The sequence below is a fragment of the Tyto alba genome, unplaced genomic scaffold (genome assembly GCF_018691265.1).
Source record: "Tyto alba isolate M040663 unplaced genomic scaffold, T.alba_DEE_v4.0 Super-Scaffold_27, whole genome shotgun sequence".
NCBI lineage: Eukaryota > Metazoa > Chordata > Aves > Strigiformes > Tytonidae > Tyto > Tyto alba.
The window spans coordinates 12,070,705-12,092,900 of record NW_024881301.1 but is presented as its reverse complement, the minus strand read 5'-3'; the positions used below and the strand labels follow the sequence as shown (position 1 = coordinate 12,092,900).

Genomic DNA, 22,196 nt, shown 5'->3' with positions numbered 1-22,196 from the left:
ACAGAAAAGGAGTAATCATAATTCTGCACTTTGATCACACCCATGACATTATTCTGTGGATTTTTTTCTTCATGTGCAGGACCCTTGAGAACATGTCACCTAGCTACTCTTTTGTTCAGACTCTGATCTTGCTGAATATCAAAACAATTCTTCAGTAATGAAGATTGAGATTTAATGACTTGATGTATAATTCTGTTTTTTGCAATCTGCTTCTTCATTTTCTCTTTTGCATAAACTGAGCAAAATACAGCAATTTATCAACTCTCCGTGGACATTTCAAGATTTATATACATTTCAGCTCTACATTTTTATTTTACATTTCCTTTCATTAGAACGCTACACTCAAGCTAGATTAATTGAGGCAAGCCAACATTATAAAAGCTCTGTTGAATAGCAGCAGATGCCTTTATTCTCTGCATCCCTCCACAAAATAAAACTTTTTAAAATTTGAGTCTCTATATAAATATTTCCCTTACAAGACAACACAAAGATGCCAGGCATCTGTCTCTCATTAAGTCAATTACTAGCTGTTTAAAATAATCCAATAAAGTCCATATTTATCAGACTTCTTATTAAAACTATTATTAGACTATATGTGCCAAATTGTGCCAAAGGAACCAGATAATATGATGAAGAGTGAGCTAGATGGACAAGAGTGACTTGGCACTGAAGCATTCCAGTCCTGACATTTCCTAGAAGTTCCAACTTGGAGACAAACACCCATTTAAACAAAAGGGGTAAACTTACTGCTATGATATTCAGAGACATCAGTTCATTAGGGACTAGACTTCCAGCTAGAGTACTAGGGAGGACATATACCAGGGAGTATAGAGATGGAATATTAGGGAGGTCAATACTGGGATGAATCTTGTGTAACATCTTCATTAATGACCTGGATGATAGGGCAGAGTGCACTCTCACCAATCATAGAATCACTTAGGTTGGAAAGGACCTTTAAGATCATAAAGTTCAATTGTTAACCTAACACTGCCAAGTTCACTCCCAAACCATGTCCCCAAAGGCTGTATCTTCACATCTTTTAAATACATCCAGGAATGCTGACTCAACCACTTCCTTGGGCAGCCTCTTTCAGTGCTTGATAACCCTTTCAGTGAAGAATTTTTCCTAATATCCATTCTAAACCTCCCCTGGTACAAGATGAGGCCATTTCCCCCTGTCCTATTGCTTGTTACTTGGAAGAAGAGACCTACATGCACCTCCCTACAACCTCCTTTCAGGTAGTTGTAGACAACAATAAGGTCTCCTCTCAGCTTCCTTTTCTCAACACCAGTTCCCCCAGCTGATGAGAAAGAAATGTTTCAATTTCCTTTAATGCTGGATACAGGAGTCACTTGAATGCAGATTGTGATACTGAAATTTTATCTGACAGTTCAATGATTAGGACACCTTCCTGATACTAGCTATTTGCTGGACATGGGACATAGTATTCCTTAAAATTAGGTCTCAGCCCAACTTGCATTGAAACTAGAAATGTCCTGGAATTATCTAACATAAGTTACACGAAAAAATTTGTCTTCCAAACCAAAATAGGCTCCTGGGACACTGTGATGGTGTAAATAGACAATTAGTAAAAGATAGTAAGATAGCAAAAGACAGTACAACTGATTCAGGCCCAGCGAATCTTAAACTCTGGTTTTCTCCCACAGTTACAGTACCCCACTGCTAACAACATTTAAGGTTCCAGGAGAAACCTTTTCATACCTGCAAACTGCCTGGATTTAGTGTAAATCTGTCAAAGTAACATGGTGGTCCCATGTCCCACCCTGGCTCCCTACCTAGCCCTATGTCAACCTCTGTAAACTGAATCTTAGTTCCTTAAGAATTCCTTAAGAATATTAAGAATAATATAAAAGTATATCCGAGACAATATCCAAAAATGTATGGTTTGCTTTTTCATATTAGGTAGCTGAATTTGAAAGTTCTTGTAATTTCACTGTAGTCATAATAGTTGGCATCTAAACTCGCCATACCAATTAAAATACAAATACCTGATATGATACCAGATCAGACTTGAATTTTAGCATAAACCAGTGTAACTTTTCTGATTTTCATTAGAAGATGCTGAAACTTTTCCAGGTGTGGGCAGAACTATATGGTGAATGGAATACTTTATTGATTTATACACATGCATTTTCAGCTTTTTAAAATGTGATGTGTATTAGTAGCATTAAAAATACTATTTTCTATAGTGTATTTTTTTTCATTTTTCTCCGTGTAAATGGAGAGGAAAGCAACCTTTTTGGCTTTTTTATGTTGTTGCACTACTAAGCTTGAGCACTCCAACACACTTCTCCATGCTAAAACAGTCATATCTGTAGCACCATTCAAATGTTTCATGACACCAAAAAATCATGTTACTATTAAACTTCTAGATTAGTCAGTCAGGTTTCCAGGGACTCTGTCATTTGTTATTCTGCAAAACTGGGGAAAAAGGACACATAACAGGTGACCTTTTCCTCCCTCAATCCCAGAGACACCCAATCACAACCCTAGCATAACTCCTTCCCACAGCTGTTTCCGTATCCTGGCCTCCCCAGTCAGCACATCTCCACTGTTTTCTCGTGTGCAAAAAGGGGTGCTGCTAGCTAAAAGGAGTAAAGTATGAATGTAGTCCACCTTTTGCTTCCTCAATTTTCCTGCTGTTAGGGAGGAGGAGACCTACCCACTGTGCTGCCTGCTGAGCTCAGGAGAAGGAGGTGGCAATGGTAAACCCTGGGTGAGAGATGCAGGGTGGGTCTGGGCTGGACCAAGTAGGGAAACAAAAACTGTAGCACACCTTACATATTGTTCAGCATCAATTCCACTGAAGGCAGAATCACTATTCCACACTATCTCTGTGTTTTAAAACGCTCCTGCAATAGCTATGGGACTATGAATGTCTTCACCTTACCCTCCTGTGGCAGTCAGGGGATGTATCGAAAGGTAAAGCTTTATCTGTGGGGAAGGTTCCTGGTATCAGAGGGACCACTTCTGGGGAATGAGTGTAAATGTTGAGTAAGCACAAGTGGACCTCTGTGTCAGTGTGTAGCTAGACAAAAGTTTAGTAGTTTCACTCATTTCTTGGCCATTGGGACAGGGCTACTTTAAAAAGATCCAACCTGAACCCTTATAAGATATTTAAGGCAATTCTTCCGTAGTGTACTTGAGCTAAAAGAAAACATACTCCTAGCTATGTCAACAGGAAAGACATTTGCTTCCCAACTAGGCTGTTCTTCTGCCTCTGCAATGTTTAAAAATCGATTGATGGCAGAATCATAGTGTTTGGAAAAAATGTCACCAAAAAATCACAAACACATAGTCTCAGTAACAAGAAATAAGAAGCAATCCACAAAACAGTTAAACTTTATCAAAGTCCTAAATGCTGCAGACAGCATGGCCTTTTTTAGCTTTCCTTGTGTGCCAGAGATACGTGTTTTTAGTAAATATCAGTAAAATAAACACAAATGCTGTGCAAAGAACTGACAAATGGAGGGAAAATATGTCAATCTCTAACAAGATATACAATTAAACATACAAAAAGCATGAGCAACTTTTGTGATTTTCATTGGATTCAAACGTTTTTGTATGTTCTAACTACTGTCGGTTCTATAGACATGATTCACAATGTAACCGTCAAAATGTAAAACTCAAGCTGGTGATGTTGTAAAAGAAGAGACGATTAAAAAAGTCAGTGGTAAAATAGAAATGTGTATAAAACTACTAGGAAAGCAGCAAGACACAAAATTTGCTTGGATTGAAATATCTTTCCTAGTGCAAAACAAAAGCAAATGCTTTGGTGTGGTTTGGAAGCTCAACCTGTTTAATTTCAAAATTCATATAACTGTCCCCTTTTTGTTCTCCAAAAGGCAAGAAGTGGTTTACTGCCCATACTAGGAGTTTAATTCCACTACCTCTATGTAACGTAAGTAACATGACTCCCTTGAAAGCGCCTAATTAAAGTAAACAAGGTTCTTTGCAGAATAAAGCACTGTTCAGAATAAAAGCCCAAGGATTAGGCCTTAGCATGGCAGCTACATGCATTTTAAAAAAAAACATTTTACAACTGAATTTTTTTTTTCTCTTTCCCTTTACAGCATCATCATCTTGCATTTCACACTCTAACAGCAAGACAGTGGACCAGGAGAACAGCTACTAAAGTAAAAGAACTAGAAAACACCAAGGATACTAGCTAACTTAAAGAGCATTTTGTGCTCTTTATAGACTGATAGTTCTATAAAATTGACTACCAGTAAGTAAAAAATAAAAATAAAAAAATTACCATTTTACATCACTTTGTTTGCTTTGTATATACAGAAGCATTGATTTATTTTCTTCTTCTTTATGTGTGTTAACAGCCATACTGGGTCAAACAAGAGGTCCACACAACCCATTAATTTTCCTACAACAGTACTAGTAGCAGATGTTTACAAAAAAGTGTGAAGAATAGAGCAAATAGAGAGTGAATCTTTCCCCAGCATACTCTCTTAGCTTCTAGCAATCAATGGCTTTCCTTAGCAATCTCTTCCTCAGCCAGAGACTGCACACAGCCATTGTGTTTAATAATGAATTTGTCTAGCCCATTTTTGAACCCATTTATAATTTTGGCTTCACAGCATCTTGAGGCAATGAGCCCCACGATGTAATTATGTGCTGTGTGAAAAATATTTCCCTTTGTTCACTTTAAACCTGCTGCTTAATAGCTTTGTTGGGTGCTCCCGATTCCCTATATTATAAGGAATAATGAATAATTGTTGTTAGCATTGCAGAAGTAACACTGATCTCTGGCACAGCTCAGAATATCCTAAAGGGGTATTACAGCAGCCAGGAATGAGTGATATTTCACTATCCTGGAAACAAGGTAGAGACTTGCAACTGGAGCTGATAAAGTGCCTTTGTGCCACTTTAAGGATTTCCTTACTCATAGAATCTTTACATACTTTATGATGCCAACCTTACAGAAGCTGTGTACAGCAGTGTTACACAGAGCATAAAAGCTGGGGTTGATGTATGAACTACAAACTGAAAATGCAGAGTTTTATTGTAGTTGTTTGTCCAACTTGACCAGAGACACCAATGACAAATAGAAACGGGCACTGATAAAAATCAAGGGTAAGTGAACAAAAGCTCAGCTGATATCACAGCCTAACGCAGAGGACAATGATCTGAAATATTCTTCAAGCAAACAATATACTAAATTGTTCTGATTATGAATAATTGTTGACAGCACTTGGAAGAGCAATATCGGTACCACAAAAGATAGAAGAACTGTTGTATGCAGTCTTTCTCAAGATTAAAAAGACTATATTCTTTCAATACTTAAAGGGGGCCCACAAGAAAGAAGGGCAGGACTTTTTATTAGGGAGTGTAGTGACAGGATAAGGGGTAATGGTTTTAAACTGAAAGAGGTTAGATTTAGATTAGATATAAGGAAGAAATTCTTCATGGTGAGGGTGGTGAGGCACTGGCACAGGTTGCCCAGAGAAGCTGTGGTGCCCCCTCCCTGGAAGTGTTCAAGGCCAGGTTGGACGGGGCTTTGAGCAACCTGGTCTGGTGGAAGGTGTCCCTGCCCATGGCAGGGGGGTTGGGACTAGATAACCTTTAACGTCCTTTCCCATGCAAACCATTGTATGATTCTATGATCCTATGTCTCAACTTCACAGTCACGCTTAGATTCAGAAAATCTTGGAAGGACATAAAAATCTAAAAAGAGCTTTGCATTACAAGCTTTTCCCCATCTCATTTCTTTCCTAACTATTCACATGGGACTGCAGATGGCTGCTTTTACTGTTCTTTCCTGAGTAGAGGATACAGGATTTGACCTACTTTTTAACACTCGTTAGGTAATACTGAAATTTTGTTGCTTTGTCATTGTTGGTAAGGAAAGCACAGAAATTGATCATGTGTAGTAATTTACTGTAAGTAATCTGAATGGCAATATTTTCTCATGTCAAAACTCTAGTCCTGTGATACAGCCAAGTATTTAAGCATCAAAGACAAAGTATTCCCATTGCCTTCTCCCAGACTAATCCCACACTAAAACTTGATGCTTACTTCAGGAACTGCACTGCATGGAAGCTTCCACCATCCCAGAGGAAGCACTAGGAAGCATTATCTTCAGAAGGGAATCCTGTCGCTGTTTGGGTAGGACAGAGACAAAAATCTACAATTTCACTAAGAACAGCTTCTATCCCCTTCACTGCAGGCTACCTTTGTTAACAGAAGGCAGCCACAGCTATGTCTGCTTCTCAACAGCCCCAGACTGTGCATCAAGGAAGGTCCTCACCTTTTTTGTCTCCCTTTGGTGTAAGAGTGGATGGAGATAGCCTGCTTAGAGACTCAGACCTCTTTCTTTGAGATATAAGAACACCTTTTCTGTTATATATTTAGAGCTGTTATTATTGAACAGGCAAGCACCTTAAAGCTAGACAGGTAATAACTGAGCTCAGCTGGTAGATGCATTTTAACCTTACATAAACACATGCTATTAATTTTTTCCACAGACCAAAGCAGAGCAGAGAATCTTTTTAAGAGCTTAAGGGGAAAAGTGCACCATTTTGGTGGACATATATTCAAGTTCTGTCACCATTACATGAATATGTGTGAACTATTATGTGTCTGATGCCCTTGGTGTTGCTTCCATGTAAGTGAATGGTAAAATGTAAAACAGGAAATAATGTTTATTAAAAGCAACTTTAAACCAGTCCCTTACATCCCTTTAAAACCAACTGGACTTAAACATTTGCTTAAGGTCTTCCCTGCCTTGGACTCCAAATCATGCTGTAAACCTAAACCTTTCAGCTCTCGTGGGTAGGTTTGTGGCGAGTGACTCCAGTCTGCTGTTTCTGTCTTGTGAAGAAGTGTCAATATTAGGAATTTTCATCAGTCCTGAACTGAGCTGCAAACCCAGTTACTCCCAATAATTTTACATGGTTGATGCTGTCATCATGCCATTTCTGAAATACTCTCACCGACTTTTTTGCAAGTCCCCAAAACCAGCTTGCTGTTCCTTCTGCCCACCTCCTGGGCTGCTTTGCTTCCACAGGTACTCCAGTCTTCCCACCAGCTTTGGCCTGGGGGCCAATTTTATCCCATAGTTGCCCTGCTCATCTTTGACCAAGATGCCTGCATCCGCTCATGGCTGTTTGGCAGGCTATGTCCTCTTCACCTCTCAGATGACTTGCTGAGGATCCAGGGCGACCTAACTGCTAATTGATAAGACAGATACAGAACCAAGCAGTTGGAGAACAGCAGTAGTCTGAGTGTAGCCGTGTCATCACTGAGATCTCGTGTGATGGGTAACTGGGGAAGCAGCTATCACACTGAAACAGAGGTGATGGCAGGAAACCAATAGGAAAGAAAGGAGGCTTGCCAACCCCCTTCTCTGCCCAACTACAGCCCACCAGGTTTTCAGTGGACTTAATATTTTCCACAGAATCTTTTGGTCCCACCAAATAGTATGTTGTAATGAAAAAATCATTCCTGCTAGAAAATGCTGATCCTCTGTTCCATTGACAGGAGAATTACTGAAGCACCACAGGAAACATGTAAGAAGTCTAGTATTTCAGTTAGAAAACTTCTTAAAAGATACACTGAGCCACAGGCTACATAAGAATACAAATTTTCATTTCCTAAAAAATTTATAATGGTTATTTTAACTTATTTAAAACAAATGCACTATAGAAAATAATGAATGTTTTAGGTATGCTGTGGGTAAACTGCTGCTAAATGAAAACTCCTAATAGCTAAATTACGCTAATTTGATTTGAAAAGTGTTCCTCTCATTTTACAAACAGCCAATAATAATGTTCTGGTCATGAAATCAGCAATGGACTAAAATGCCTGATTATTTGTAGTGAATAAATACAATCCACAGAAAACACACAGGGTGTATATATAATTAATAAATAATAGATTATAATTGTATTTAACATAATTTGCATAATTTAAAATGGAATAACTACATGATTGATTTTTTATGTCTTTTAAAAAGGCACTAATAAAATATGAAAGAGGTAAGGAGGCTTATAGAAGTAGGAAGTAATGAATAATATCTTGAACATTAAAACACAATGTATTATTCCGTGCACATAAATTGGACCAATTCATTTTGCAGGTACAACGGGAAAAATATGGTACATCAGCAGTTTTCAAAAGTAAATAATATGTTAACTGAAGAAGAGATTATGGATTCTGATCAAATATTCAATGTCTTATTTGAATAATTAATAAGTCAGTGTGGTGCAAATATGCAGCATCTAGCCTGCAATGTTTCGAAAACTTTCAAATCATAGTTGTCACTAGCATTTAGAAAGTTTAACCTATCACCTTATTGCTGTAAGCATTACAGCCATTCTTGTGGATTTCCCTCTGGAAACTCATGTTATGAGTGAAATTAAGTTCACTGGCCTCATTTAGTTTCCTACTGTGGTGTTCAATAGCCCATAATGATGTGCAGATTGGCTAAATCTGAAACTAAACCCTAATTTCAAAAGGTACAGAGAGAGCATTAATTTGATACTAGCAAAAGCACAGTAGCAAGATCACTCAACAAAAATGACTTGCCTAACAGACAACTAGAGTAAAATATATTTTGAGAAGTCTGTTTAATAGAGTTTGACTGTTTCTTAACCTGTGGCTGTCAAAGGAGAGGAAGGCAAGACAGGCTGGAGTGATGTGCGAATGTTGGTGATTAAAAGAATAAGCATATACCTCTGTGTACATCCAAACACGAGGAAGCAGTAAGATGGAAAAGGTTAATTCTTTCCATTAAAATTGTACAACCCCTGTGTTAATTACTTGGATTTATCAGATATGGGTACTGTATTTCCAGAGATCTGCTCGGTGCCAAGTTGACAACAGTGAAACTTGGAAGCTATTTCTTTTATTGCTCCAATTTGACATTGCACATGTCCACAAATCTTTCCAGAATAAATTGAGAAAGATTTTTTAATGCTTTCAGAGAATAAAAGATCATAGTGATGGAATCATTCGTCAGGAAAAAGGGGAGTAAAATTAAAACAAGTTTTGAAAGACTGCTGTGGTAGCTGGACTCAAGATCGGAAAAACCCCACCACTTTCTAAAGCATATTGAAACTTTATTGCCATGGGATAACGGAGGACAAGAGGCATATCCACAAAACTGCATGCAACAGCTAAAATGGTTCCATTGTAAATGCTTAAGTAGACTCACTGATTAAGGATCAGGAATAATATCAGAAGTGCTTATCATGCTTTACATTACTTTTTTGATTTTCAGTCCAGCTATGATGAAATATGAAATCAATGTCTGCTAAATATCTAAAAATGGAAAAGACTCCCAGAGCATCTTCAGGACCATGAGAATTGAAAGGTTACAGTCCATTTTTTATTGCTGATAGATTTTCTATTCATTCATATGTTTGCCACCACATACACCAGGTCTACCACATTCTGTAGAGAGAATGATTAAACTACCTTCCAGAGCTCTTACCTAAGAACAACCTGCTTTAACTTTATCTGTCCAGTTGATCAGCTTAAGCATCTACACCTCACGACTTTTGAGTGGACCAAAAGTTTTCTGAGTGGATCAATACCACTAGTCTCTGTTTTAACTGCTTAGACGGATACAGTGGTCATGAAAGATGCACTTAAAAACTACCAGGCTTTCCTTAGGACACAGTCCAAACTTTACTTTACATACACAACTGAGTCTGGTAGACTTACATGGAGAAAAACACTGGGCTGAATTAGCCATTCTTGTTAGTCATCCTTGCTGCCTGGCATCATACACAGTTCAGACTGTTCAGGCTACTAAGACATAAAAAACAGGAGGTTCACACCCAAGCAAATCACAGACTGATCAGTACCAAAAATAGCCTTGTCACAGCACAAGCCAGCAGCTGCCTACACTCCAGAGGGTAATCCTGAGGATATTGGAAGCATTCTAGTCTATACACCTCTGCAATTTTATTATTCAAACAGATAAAGCCTCAAAGCCTTTCTAATGAAGCCACACCCTGTCTAAATCTATAATCTGTGGTAAGAATAAATTCTAATTAAACCTGCTTAAACAAAACCAAATTATTAAGCTGTTTCAGCATATACATGCACTTTTATTTAAATTGGAGAAGGTATTTTAGGGAGAGTGGGAGAAGGACAGCGTGAGATTTAGAAAGTCCTGGGACACCTTGATCACTGGGCAGTAGCCACAGTGCAGCATAGGGCAGTGTGATGTGAATGGTATTAAGCACTGTGACAGCACTTCTCATACATTTGAAATCAGTTTAAAACAGAAATTCACAGCTGTTAAGGACAGGTTTCAAACTGCATAAAACTGGCTGACACATCAACAGACGTTCAGCAAACTAAGTGTCTCCCCTCTGAACCAAAAAAAAACCCGAACAAACTCCTTTTAACTGCCATCCAGCTAAAAATGTTGACGACTGATTCTTGCTGATCAACAACTCAAGTCACCCATTCTGCTACAAGAATTAAAGGGATATTGCATGCACTGGGAAGTTGTGTCACTAATAACATACTATTTACCAGTGAATGTAGTTTCTGGTTTGGGATGACTTTATTTTAACAATTTGGTATTGATCTGGCGTACCTTAGGATTTCCAAACCAAAACATGCTTCATGGACATGGCAGCTGCTCATTTTTACTATTGCTTTTGACCTCCCTAGGTATGATCTCTCCAGTGCTGAGGCTTCCAGTGTCCAAGAGTCTGGGATAAACCGAAGCAGGAACAAGTTACTTGGGATTCATGGAAGGCTGCTGCAGATCCCACAGCAATCTGAAGGAACTGGGTTTTTCTGAACACAGTCCTTTGATAAAGGAGTAATACCTGTCTCAAACAAAGGACCTTTATCTCACCATCAGTTGTAGTTATCTTTCATCGTGCATGGGAGAGAACACTTACGTAATAATATATGCCTATAATCAGACCACTGCAATTTTCCAGTATTAAAGATAAAAGATTCAACTGGGCATTCAGGTGATTGTTCTGAGCCCCATCTAAACAGATTAAACTTCACAAAAAATAATATCAATGATTTCGACAGATGAATATTTAAAAAATTTTCCATATTGTTTTCACAGGACAAATCCCTACTATTTTGATTCTGTTTCTATCCTGTTATGTTTACAATCCCTAATGAGTTTTCTCATTGTTACAAAAACAGAAGGAGAGACAGTTACCTGCTCTTGGTGCTGGAGGATGCAGGTGGTGTCCTTCATGTATTTACACTGTGGACTAATGCCCCCATTCCCACCCAATGTTCCAGAGTCTTTCTGCTTTCTTTGTAATTTGTGTCTTGTGAGATAGAAAATAACCTGCACTGATTGTGGTATTGACTGTCTCAGCTGGTGATCCAGAATATCAAATATAATCAGAGAAAAGGCATGATAAAAATGTACAGGTTGGAGGTGAGACAGGCCAGTTGCAGTCACAAGGAGCACATGCAGCAGGACACAGCACCAGCTGGGTCCTGCCAGTAGCTATATCAACATAACTTCAACAAAATACTTATTTTTCCTAATGTTTTTAAGATTTCAGAATGGCCCCAGAAGCAGAGGGCTTAGAAGTGTCATGTGGCAACAAATTTGTCTTCCAGCTTGAACCAAAGAGAAAGAAAAGCTGCAACTTGAGGACTGGGTTGGAGGGACAGGATTCTAGCCTGTTATGCCTTTGCATGACAGCAGAAAATGGAAACTATCAGATTTCTGTCCTAGGACAGACATTTATCAAACAGTGGGCTGGAGAAAACAATACCTTAAGCAGGCACCGAGGGGCTAAACTCCCTCCACAAAGAATTTCCTGCTTACCTGCAATTCTTTCTGTCCCCCAAAACAAGGATCTGTATTTCTGCTGATTTTAGAGAGTTTTTTTCCTGTTTTGTTTCTTAAAACCATTTACTATTTACCCCAGATATTTCACTGGTCAGTAATACAATGCGTGAAAAACCTTCTTTCTATTTACTATCAGCACATCTGCCTGTATATCTTCTGAAGTTCCATTTGAATGAATATATTGCTGTGAAGAAAGGCTTTCATACCCCCAATTATTCTCAACACTCACCTCTGAATCCTCTTCAAATTACCAATTTTTTTATTATCACCTTTGACCACAATCCCCCAAGGTATAACTGAACAGTGACCATGACCAGATAACCTATTTTAAAATACTTCTAGCAATCTATAATAGGTGCTAAGAAGTGCTAAAATGAAACGGATTGTTTAATATACATTAGATAATATAATTCATGTTCCTGACCTTGATAGGCCCTCTGAGCCTGTAAAGGCATCCATCTATTTAACTGTGGTGATTTAGAGATTAATACAGTTACATTGGTGTACCCCCTCAGAGAGGAGACCGTGTAGCATAACAGGGGCATAATCAGTACAGTTTATCTTGACAGTATATAACTTCACTGTATTAGGAATAGTATTGGTTTAACGGTATTAGTATAAAGTAAATTCCCTGACTGAAACAGTTAACTGCCACAAAACCTTGAGAAAGGATGTGTTTGACAGGAGGGGAGGAGAGGGAAGACGAGAGAGACAGTGGGGGTAAAGGCCTTAAAGTTAAAGCTACATGGAGGAACCTTTTTTTAAACTCTGTTATTGACACAGTCCTGTTAGTGATGGTAAGTGAGGCTGATCTGAGCAGGAAACCCTTTGCAAATCCTGGCTTTTCAGAGGAACCTCTGGTTTTGAGATAATGGAAGCTCAGAACTCCCTGTCATGGAACATAATGTGAAATTGATTTTGCAAGGCTTTCTCTACACAAAGTTGCACTGGTTTAATTAAAGGTGTGTTTTTAAATCAATTCTGTTAAACCAGTCCAAGCTCCTGTGTGGACACTCTGAAATCGATTGGAAACTGTCTTATGTCAACTAACCTTAATTTGACAAAGAACCAATTTACACTGAACAGGCACCAATTTTTGCTGATTCAAAAATAGGTTAAAAATAAGTCTTATTTAAAATAATAAAACTTTGGTGAGTTTCTCTTTGCCCTAGTTACACCTAGCTACGTTGGCCCCAGCAGCCTAGCCTACATCTATTTAAGAAGGAGATGAACTCGCTTTTTTGTACCTATGTGTTTATGGCCTTGGTACAGACACATGTCCTTGTGAAAGGAGACAGTGTAAAGCACTGTGATACTAGGGACCCTAAAACCAAAAGGTGGCAGGTATAAGGAGAAAGGAGTGATGAAATTTAGAGAACACTTTCACCCTCCTTTTCTATTTATTTTGTTTCTGTAACGCAGAAAGGAAATACGCAATAAGTCTCCTTCATGATCAGTAAAAGCTCACTCATGCTGTAGTATTGGGGAGCATCTTAAATAACACACAATTACTGTAGGGGTGCATGTGAAATCAGGTCACTGTTATCCTGTCAGTCTAATGTTGCTGGAACCAAGCCAAAATCTCTCCTTTCTTAAGGGTCTGGCTGGGGATAGAAAGGATTTAAAATATCTACTGCAGACTAGCTGTGTGGAAATTTCCCCAAGTTTAAGGATTTTGTTGCAATCCCTTCCAATCATTCACACTTCACTAGGCTGCAAATGAAGGTCTGCATTTGAGTCCACAGCTTACAGAAACGTATCCACGCTTTTTCCACACCTGAGAAACACATGGGAAAATGGGCAGTGAACTTGGTACCAATGTGCCGCTAAGGTCATGTCTGTATTTGCTCTCCTTCCACAGGCACAGCTAGACACGAAATCCAAAGCTGCATCTAGGAGCCAGGGCCTGATCCTGCTGTAGGGAGCAGGAGCCTTCGCACGTGCCATCACAGGAGCAGGGCCAGGCTGTGGGATGGTTCCCTGCTTATACTCAATCAAAGCCTTTCCAGTGATGAGAGCCAAAGTATCTCAGCTTCTCCCAGAAGGAGAAAAAAGGGCGCAATCCTGCAAAGTATGGTGTTCCTCTAGCCTCTGCATATTGGGAGCTAAAGATACTCAGTATCCCAAGTGGGTAATCCTAATGCAGAGTTGAGGAGTGAGTGACTAAGTACTAGCCTGCTGTCACGTAAAGATTATTTTTCAACCTTTATCCCTTGTGTCAGTTACGTTACTCCAAAAAATCATACATGAAGCCAACACATAGATGTGATTAGATTGTGAACTATAGCCCTAGTTATTGAGAATAGTGGCCCTAATTATTAAGTTTAATTTTAAAGCACTTAAAACTGTGCACAACAGTAAATGCTCTGTGTCCTTGCACTCCTCTGAAGTGCTGTTAATGGGTAATGTGCTACTTTACTTCCTGTTTGGTTCAGCAGATTTATTTTCAGAGTGAATCCTGTGTGAATTTCTCCTGAATCAAACTCTTTCCCTGGTGAGACTATATAATCCTGCTGTCTTGTTAGAGCAAAAATCATCTATGAGACTTCATTCAAAACAAATCCCCTGCCAAACTATTTCTTCCTTTTCATTTGGACATTTATCCTTCTGATAATTTATAAGGAAAAAATTATTTCATTGTCTAGTTCAATCTTGTAAAGAGGACAGTATCAGTCTGACAGCAGGATAAACAAAGAGATTCTCAATCTTACCAGTGTGAATATATTGGGCAGTTTTTGATTGCATATGGAGGAAAACCAGCAATACTGCACTAGTTCAGTGGAAAAACCCCCTCAAAGATATGTCTAGTTATGGTTCCTTCTGAGTATAAACAATTTCCATATATAAAGAGGACTTTTTCAGATGCAGCTGCAGTATTTGAAGTCCCCCCTCCCTGCTACTAGTAATAAACTGCACCCGGATGTATTGCATCTACTGGCATTAGTCATGACTACACCTACGGTCCGTAATAGGATGCCATTCATCAGCTTGGTAAGCTCAAAATTAAGTGATTTTCCTGGAAACTGTTTCTCAGCAGCATCATTTGATCTGCTGTAGTTAAAAAGCCATGTCATTGGCTGTATTATGAATTCCGTTTTTTTTTTGTTTTGTTTTGTTTTTTTTTTTTTTGTAAATTAATTGTAGCTTTCCTCTAGGCTTAATGCTGGTATAAAAGGTTTTGGCTGATGAGCAGATCTTTTCCAAAGACAAGAATTTTCAATTCTATCAGTTTTAAATAACAGTGGCATAAAAAACTCACAGGAGCAAACTTGTTTAAGTCAGCTACACAAATGAAACTTGACAGGTGATTAGCTCCTTCTGGGAATGAATTGTTTTCTACATTTTAGGAGAAAAAATGTCATCAGTGACTTTTGAAGTGGCCTGAAGCATGAGCTTTGGAAGTCTAATACTACAAATGCCAGTTTAAACAATTACGTATTTAAGCTATTGTTATAACATGGAGTTGGCATGACAAAGTGCAAACTTCAAAAAAACACCATCTCTTGCTAAATTCAAGTAGTATGCACACTTGTAAAAACTTAGCAATATCCTAATTATTGTATTAGTTATCCTGAAGGAACTGCAACAGTGAATACATTAGTTCCTACTTTTAAAACTTAAGCATCGTTTATTGAGCTTCTAGGGCAGTGCACACTTGTGCATGCCCAAAAGAGAAATTGTTGCTGGCCCTACAGGGTGGAAGTAATTTAAACAACTTTGGCCAGTTGTCCTCCTCCCTTCTCTTTCTACCAGATGAAAGACTGAGAAGGTTGGGTTTTTTTGTTGTTGTTGTTGGTGGTGGTTTGGTTCTTTTTTTTTTTTTTTTTTTCCTTCTGGCTTCTACTTTGAGAAGACAGAATTAAACTTGAATCTGTACCATTCTGCTTCTCACTGGCTATGTCAGTCACATCACGGTAAGCCCCATTTTTACCTGTTCCTCTGATTTCTCACATTCTAGTTTCCAGGGAAAGGAAATTTAGGACGATGTACTGGGTTGGAGACGCAGTGCAATTTGAACAGGTTCCTCAACTGGACAAATGGACATTACCACAAACAGAGGCAGATATAGGCTCTGTCAGGTGTAGCCGGCTCCTGGAAGTGAGGAGGATGGGCTGCTGGTAATCCTTATTTGCTTCCAAGAATGCATGGCAGGGAACATTTTTTTTTTTTTAAAAATCCAATCACATCATCTTGGATCATAGTCCATATAATGTATTAAAAGTTAACAAAGTATTTCAGAGGTGACAGCTTCAAGTCTGCCTACAGATCAGACCCCACAAGTGCTTATGCAGTGCATCTTCCTACTCGATCAGCCAAAATTATCTCACAAATTCTCATACACTCATATGACAATCTTGACAATTTGTAGTCCAACCCTGCACATCAATCTTATGCATTCTTCCTATGTGAAATAAATATATTTATGCCACTTGTTTTTGGGGTTCAAATCCACTGAAGTGTAATCTTGTGGGAAACTACTCGCTGTAGACATCAACCCATATTAGAGCATTCCTGTATGTGAGAATCATTCACAAGAATAAACTCCTTAAAAACTGAGCTAAAAGGCAAAGAAAAGTAGACAAAGGACATTCATTTTTACATCCTAACAACTGCAAGACTGGACCAAAGCAGATTTTAAAGGGTCTCAAATCCTCCCTCACATTAGACAAGGAACCAGTTTGGTCAGTCTCTGTTGATTCAAATATATATTTGGATGAGTAGTGTGTTCTTGAGACTCTTTCAGCAAAACTAAGATCTGAGTCTACCCTTAATTTTGGGCACGAGAGCAGGTTCTGCTTGTATGTGCTTTTTTCACTTAGCAAACTGATGCATCTCACAAGAAAGACAGGATCTGCAGTCCAATGTGGTGTGTTCCTATAGTACTTGCCAGGATGTTTAACATCTTTGTTGGTGACATGGACAGTGGTGTTGAGTGCACTCTCATCAAGTCTGTTGACCACACCCAGCTGTGTGGTGCAGCTGACACACTGGAGGGAAGGGATGCCATCCAGAGGGATCTTGACAGGCTTGAGGGGTGGGCCTGTGCAAACCTCATGAAGTTCAACAAGGCCAAGTAAAAGGTCCTGTACATGAGTCAGGCCAATCCTAAGCACCAATACAGGTCGGGGGATGAGTGGATTGAGAGCAGCCCTGTGGGAAGGACTTGGGGGTGTTGGTTGACGAAAAACTCAACATGTCCTGTCAATGTGTGCTTGCAGCTCAGAAAGCCAACTGTATCCTAGGCTGCATCAAAAGCAGTGTGACAAGCAGACTGAGGGAGGTGATCCTCTCCATCTGCTCTCGTTAGATCCCACCTGGAGTACTGTGTTCAGCTCTGGCACCCCAGAGTAAGAAGGACATAGACCTGCTGGAGTGGGTCCAGAGGAGCACCACGAAGATGGTCAGGGGGCTGGAGCACCTCCCCTGTGAGGACAGGCTGAGAGAGTTGGGGTTGTTCAGCCTGGAGAAGAGAAGGATCTGGGGAGACCTTATAGCGGCCTTCCAGTACTTAAAGGGGGCCTACAAGAAAGCTGGAGAGGGACTTTCTACAAGGGCATGTAATCGGAGGATGAGGGATAATGGTTTTAAACTGAAAAAGGGTAGATTTAGATTAGGTGTAAGGAAGAAATTCTTTCCTGTGAGGGTGGTGAGACACTGGAACAGGGTGCCCAGAGAAGCTGTGGCTGCCCCCTCCCTGGAAGGGTTCAAGGCCAGGTTGGACGGGGCTTTGAGCACCCTGGTCTAGTGGAAGGTGTCCCTGCCTATGGCAGGGGTGTTGGAACTAGATGATCATTAAGGTTTCTTCCAAGTCAAACCATTGTATGATTCCATTATTCTATGAAGTTGTCATGACATTAACAGGGAGGAATAGGTCACTAGCATGAAATGAAGAAACAGAAGTTGAATTTAAAAAAAAAGGAAAAAAGAGAGACTATAAGTTCATATGAAAAACAGTGAGGATTAGAGGAAGCCTCCAGCTAGTGGGAAACAGTTCAGGCACCACAGAATAAATTTTATAGCCCTACAGGCCTCTCTCAAGATTTGCACAATGCCATTCCATGATGAATACTATTATTCCAAGAAATACTGCTTGTAGAACTTGACTTCTAAGCTAATATCACATTACAGGGTAACTTTGATTAGACAATCTGTAATGTAGAACTTTGGGAAAAAGCTACATTCTTCAATATCAAAATAAAAATATGGCAAGGTCTGGGAGAACGCTAGTGGACCAGTTTTTCTGAATATACAGCTTTATGCAATTAGAATTAGGCAGAGATTTCCAAGAAAGGTTTTTATATATCACTCCTCATCCTAGCTGATTACAATCAGAAAATTTCCTCACTGTAGTGGTGATTCCTTCCATTCAGTATCTTCCCTCACACAGCAGCTGGCTTACTTGAGTAATTATTTTTCCTGTTCTGTGGTACAGATAGCACACAGATAAAGCCAACAGTGCAGAAGACATAATAATCAGATCATTAGACCTGACACTTACTTCATATTCCTCTTTGAATCCATAGCCTTCTGCACACTTCATTTGGGTGATGTGCTGTAGCAAGTCAGCTACACGAATGGCTGGATGAAGCTGTCCAGTCTGGTAGGGCACATCCACTGGATCTCGCTTCTTGTAGGTATGGGATTGGACCAGGCTGCTTGTGTCACTGACCATCGTATGGGTTTCATCTAGAAAAAGAGTATCTCATAATGTATTGGCTCACTTGCACTTATTAATAGATCTATAAATTACACAGATTTCTAGAGGAATGGCAGAAAACTGACATCATCAGTATTGCTTCTGTCTGTGAAGGCTACACCAGAAGAACAATAAAACCACGGAGCAGTTTACACAGGAAAATTGCAAGACTGATTGGAATGAGGCAAAGTCCATGGTTCTACAATGGAAGCATTGCAGAGCAGTCCGAACTCTAATATTGCTTTAAATATCACTAGCTGATTACAAACAGGTTTTAAATCAGGCATTTGGTTCTAAACTGCATAGAAGTTTCATTCTGAAACTTCAACAAGTCCCATGGAATGAAACTGGACTTGTATTCTTCTTAGATTACAGAAGTGCTATATTTTACACTGCAAATTTAGAGCAAATGTTTGGAGTGAGCAAAATAAAAAGATGCACAAAATGACTTATGGTTTCATCAAGCTAGGACTGCAATGGAAATGTAGATCTGATACAACATTTGGAGACAAACTACGAGAGGACAAATGCAGAGGATCGTCTGATCAGGAAAAATGTCTTGACTGGCTGCTGAACATGCTTTAGGACTATGGTATATCATGAGCCATCACATTAGGCATGGAATGTTATATGTCAACTGACATGCAAGCCAACAAACAGGAGAATCCAGTGGGTTGGTTAAAATTTTCATGAGACACATACTCTCCCAACCCTCCACATCTTTTCCATAGGGCAAATGGGGAACTTACCATTGATTGGCACTTTTAAGAAGATACATATCAGGAGAAAAAAAAAAGAGGAGGAGAAAAAGGAAACAGGGCATAAGCAACAGTACTACATTAATAATTACAGGTAATTTTATGTTTGTAATTTAGTCTTTACACAGTGATTTCCTAAATGAGTCAGATTCTGATCTCAGTTTCACGGCAGAAATTAAATGTACTGAAACCAAGGTATCTTACTGTGAGTCAATTCACACAGATGCAACTGAGATCAAAATTTATTCTTAGCAGTAGACAGATGTGATAGTGCACTCTACCTAAAGAAGCAATATGACTTCCTGTTTAGATGGAATTTAAAAAATTTGTTCAGACTTGACAAGAGAAAAAAAACCCCCAAATTCTAAGGCCCAAGTATCATCATAAATAATTTTTCTGCTTACCCAAATAATAACTTTACATATGTCAAAGAGTTTTTGATTTTTAACTGAAATTGTAAATGTTGTGCTTTGACTTATTCAAACTACTCCTCACTGGCTGCACACTAAACATAGCAAGGGGTTTATAAAAATACTATATTTATTAAAAAGATATCACTTTGTAAAATATGTTGTATGAAAGGGTAGCATTAAAATAGTATTTCTACATGAATAAATTAGAGATATTACAGCACAAAGTTCCACAAACACTCTGGATGAAAAGGTCCCAGATTCTCATGTACCCACCAAAAATACTACCACACATCATTAATGGTGAGATTCTGGTCTTAGTTATACCACTGAAAATTGATGTTGAAGTCACAAAACTCAGTGAATCATATTTCAAGGAGGATTTTAGGTTCTCTCAATTCACACAGATACTAAGACACATGAAATCTGGTCCTCAATAAGCATACAGTCAATATGAACTGTGCATTTAAACCTAAAACAAAAATAACAGAGAAAAATTTATGGGTATGAGTATGGGCATTTCACTACTTTTCCTGTCAGTTTGCTAAACTCATCTAATGCAGAGGAAAAGGATTCTTCATCTTTTAGTCATAGAATTTGACAACTTTTGTCTAATGTGTGATAAAATTGTACTGCAAAGCACCTTGGGATGCATGGCATGAAGCGTGGTATACAAGTGTAGGTACAGTATGTTGCTGTTGAAATGGCACCTGAAAACTACAAGGTGGCTAAGACACAAAAGACAAAAAAAGTGTAGGAAGTTGACCATGGTTTTTTGGGTGACTTATTTCAATTTTAGAAACAGGTTAGAAAACTTGGGGTTTTTTTGCAAACTACAGAATTCCTTGTAACACAGAATGTCAGTAACTAAGATAAAGTTATCAGCTGGGTTTTTTTAAGCAGTTTAAGCCTTATGAATCTCTCTCCTGTGAGCTACTTTGTTTTAGACTAATGTTCCTCTCTCCATGTCTCTATCTTTTATAGCTGCATTAATACTATTTTTCTTTCTTCAGGAGTGATCTTTTAAGTTGTTTTAAATAGAGTGATTTCAATCCTTGGTTTATATGGTACATAAGGAGCCACATATATTACAGTTTTTTGCTTTGCCTTTGAGTACTGTAGCATGAGCTTTTCAGGTGTAACAGTCCACTGTTTTTAAAGGGTAAGGTCCTCCAGATGCAGTGCTCATATTCAATGGCAAGTTTGTCCAGCTTAAATACTCCTACAGCTGCAGTTGTTCTATTTTTCACTTACTCATACACATAGAGCTGTACAACAATTAATAAATAATATATTTATTTACTAGTTATATGAACCCACGACATGGAAGGTATCTGGAAACCCAGTCCAATATCTTTTCTGGGCTGAGACTCTTTCTCCAATTTCAGAAATATGTGCATCGCTCATACTAGAAAAACTCATGCCTAGCAACTATAAATGTAGCTCCTGTTATGTAAAGTGTTTTTTAAAATCTCAGGCTTTCACTTAGGTTATTAGGCTAAGCATGAAAGTTTTCCCTCAAATGTAAGAAAATTTCCTCACATCTGGAAGTCAGAAGTCAGACTGTTGCCTTTTGTGTCATTTAAAGAGTTCACCAGTAATTAAGTCTTTTTTTTTTTTTTTTTTTTTTCTTCCAATTGGTTAAGAAGTTCCTAATTTGCATGAACTAAAGATCTTGCTGTACATAAATCTGGAAATGGTAAGTGTGTTGTGGCCTTTCTAGCAGATTTTGAAAATTAAACTCAACCATTCACCAGACCTTTACCCTTCCCAGGAGGTCACACTGAAAAATTCTGAAAAAATCATTTAATTCTAACTACAGGCTTGACCTTGCAGTCTAGCACAAGTTCTAACACAACTTCTTTGGACATTGAAAGACAGCAAGGGCAGGTATTAGTTGCAATTAAAACCCAGCATATTTTGTTAATAGCTATATCCCTCTACCGACTCAAGTATAGATAATTTGATTTACCTCAGATCAAACACCACTCCTATACAGACAGCCATAAACACATTTTGGGAAAGAGACCTGGTCTGAATGGAACATCACTCATGAAAGGATACTATATTTTTAACATGTAATGTTACAAAAATATTCATTTTCCACAGTGAAATAAGTGGAAGATTTCCTGAGATGACTAAGCACAGGTTGCTGTAGTAGACCATAAAATACATATCTAACTGATTCAAGATTTTACAGACTTAGTAAAAGCCAAGAATTGTTACTCCCAATGTGTGTTTGTCTGATATCTGAATTACTTGCTTACAGATTATTTCTTGGGGGAAAAAAATCTAACAAATGATTTCACCATCATTATTATATAGCAAAGGATCACAAAAAATAATCAGAGAAACCATTAACTAAAATTTAATAACGCAGATAGGAAATCTCAAAGTTTTTCTCCTGATAATAGTACTTTTCTCCTTTCCCACACACAAGGTCAGAAAGAACATCTACTGGATGAAGCGTTGAATGAATGCTAAAGCACACAAAAAAATCT

General features: G+C 38.5%; 1 protein-coding gene across 9 annotated transcripts in view; it reads right to left on the bottom strand.

Annotated features, from left to right (window-relative positions):
* The window catches only part of PTPRM (protein tyrosine phosphatase receptor type M), a 490,776-nt gene that overhangs the window by 76,611 nt on the left and 391,969 nt on the right, over window positions 1–22,196 (bottom strand). For 5 of the 9 annotated variants that reach the window (XM_032987657.2, XM_032987658.2, XM_032987662.2 and 2 more), the window contains 2 exons: window positions 19,277–19,288; window positions 18,330–18,517 (listed from right to left, as the gene is read on the bottom strand). In XM_032987657.2, coding sequence (XP_032843548.1) covers window positions 18,330–18,517; window positions 19,277–19,288 — 200 coding nt within the window. The remainder of the gene's footprint in view (window positions 1–18,329; window positions 18,518–19,276; window positions 19,289–22,196) is intronic. The other 4 variants (XM_032987659.2, XM_032987660.2, XM_032987661.2 and 1 more) reach the window with 1 other exon arrangement.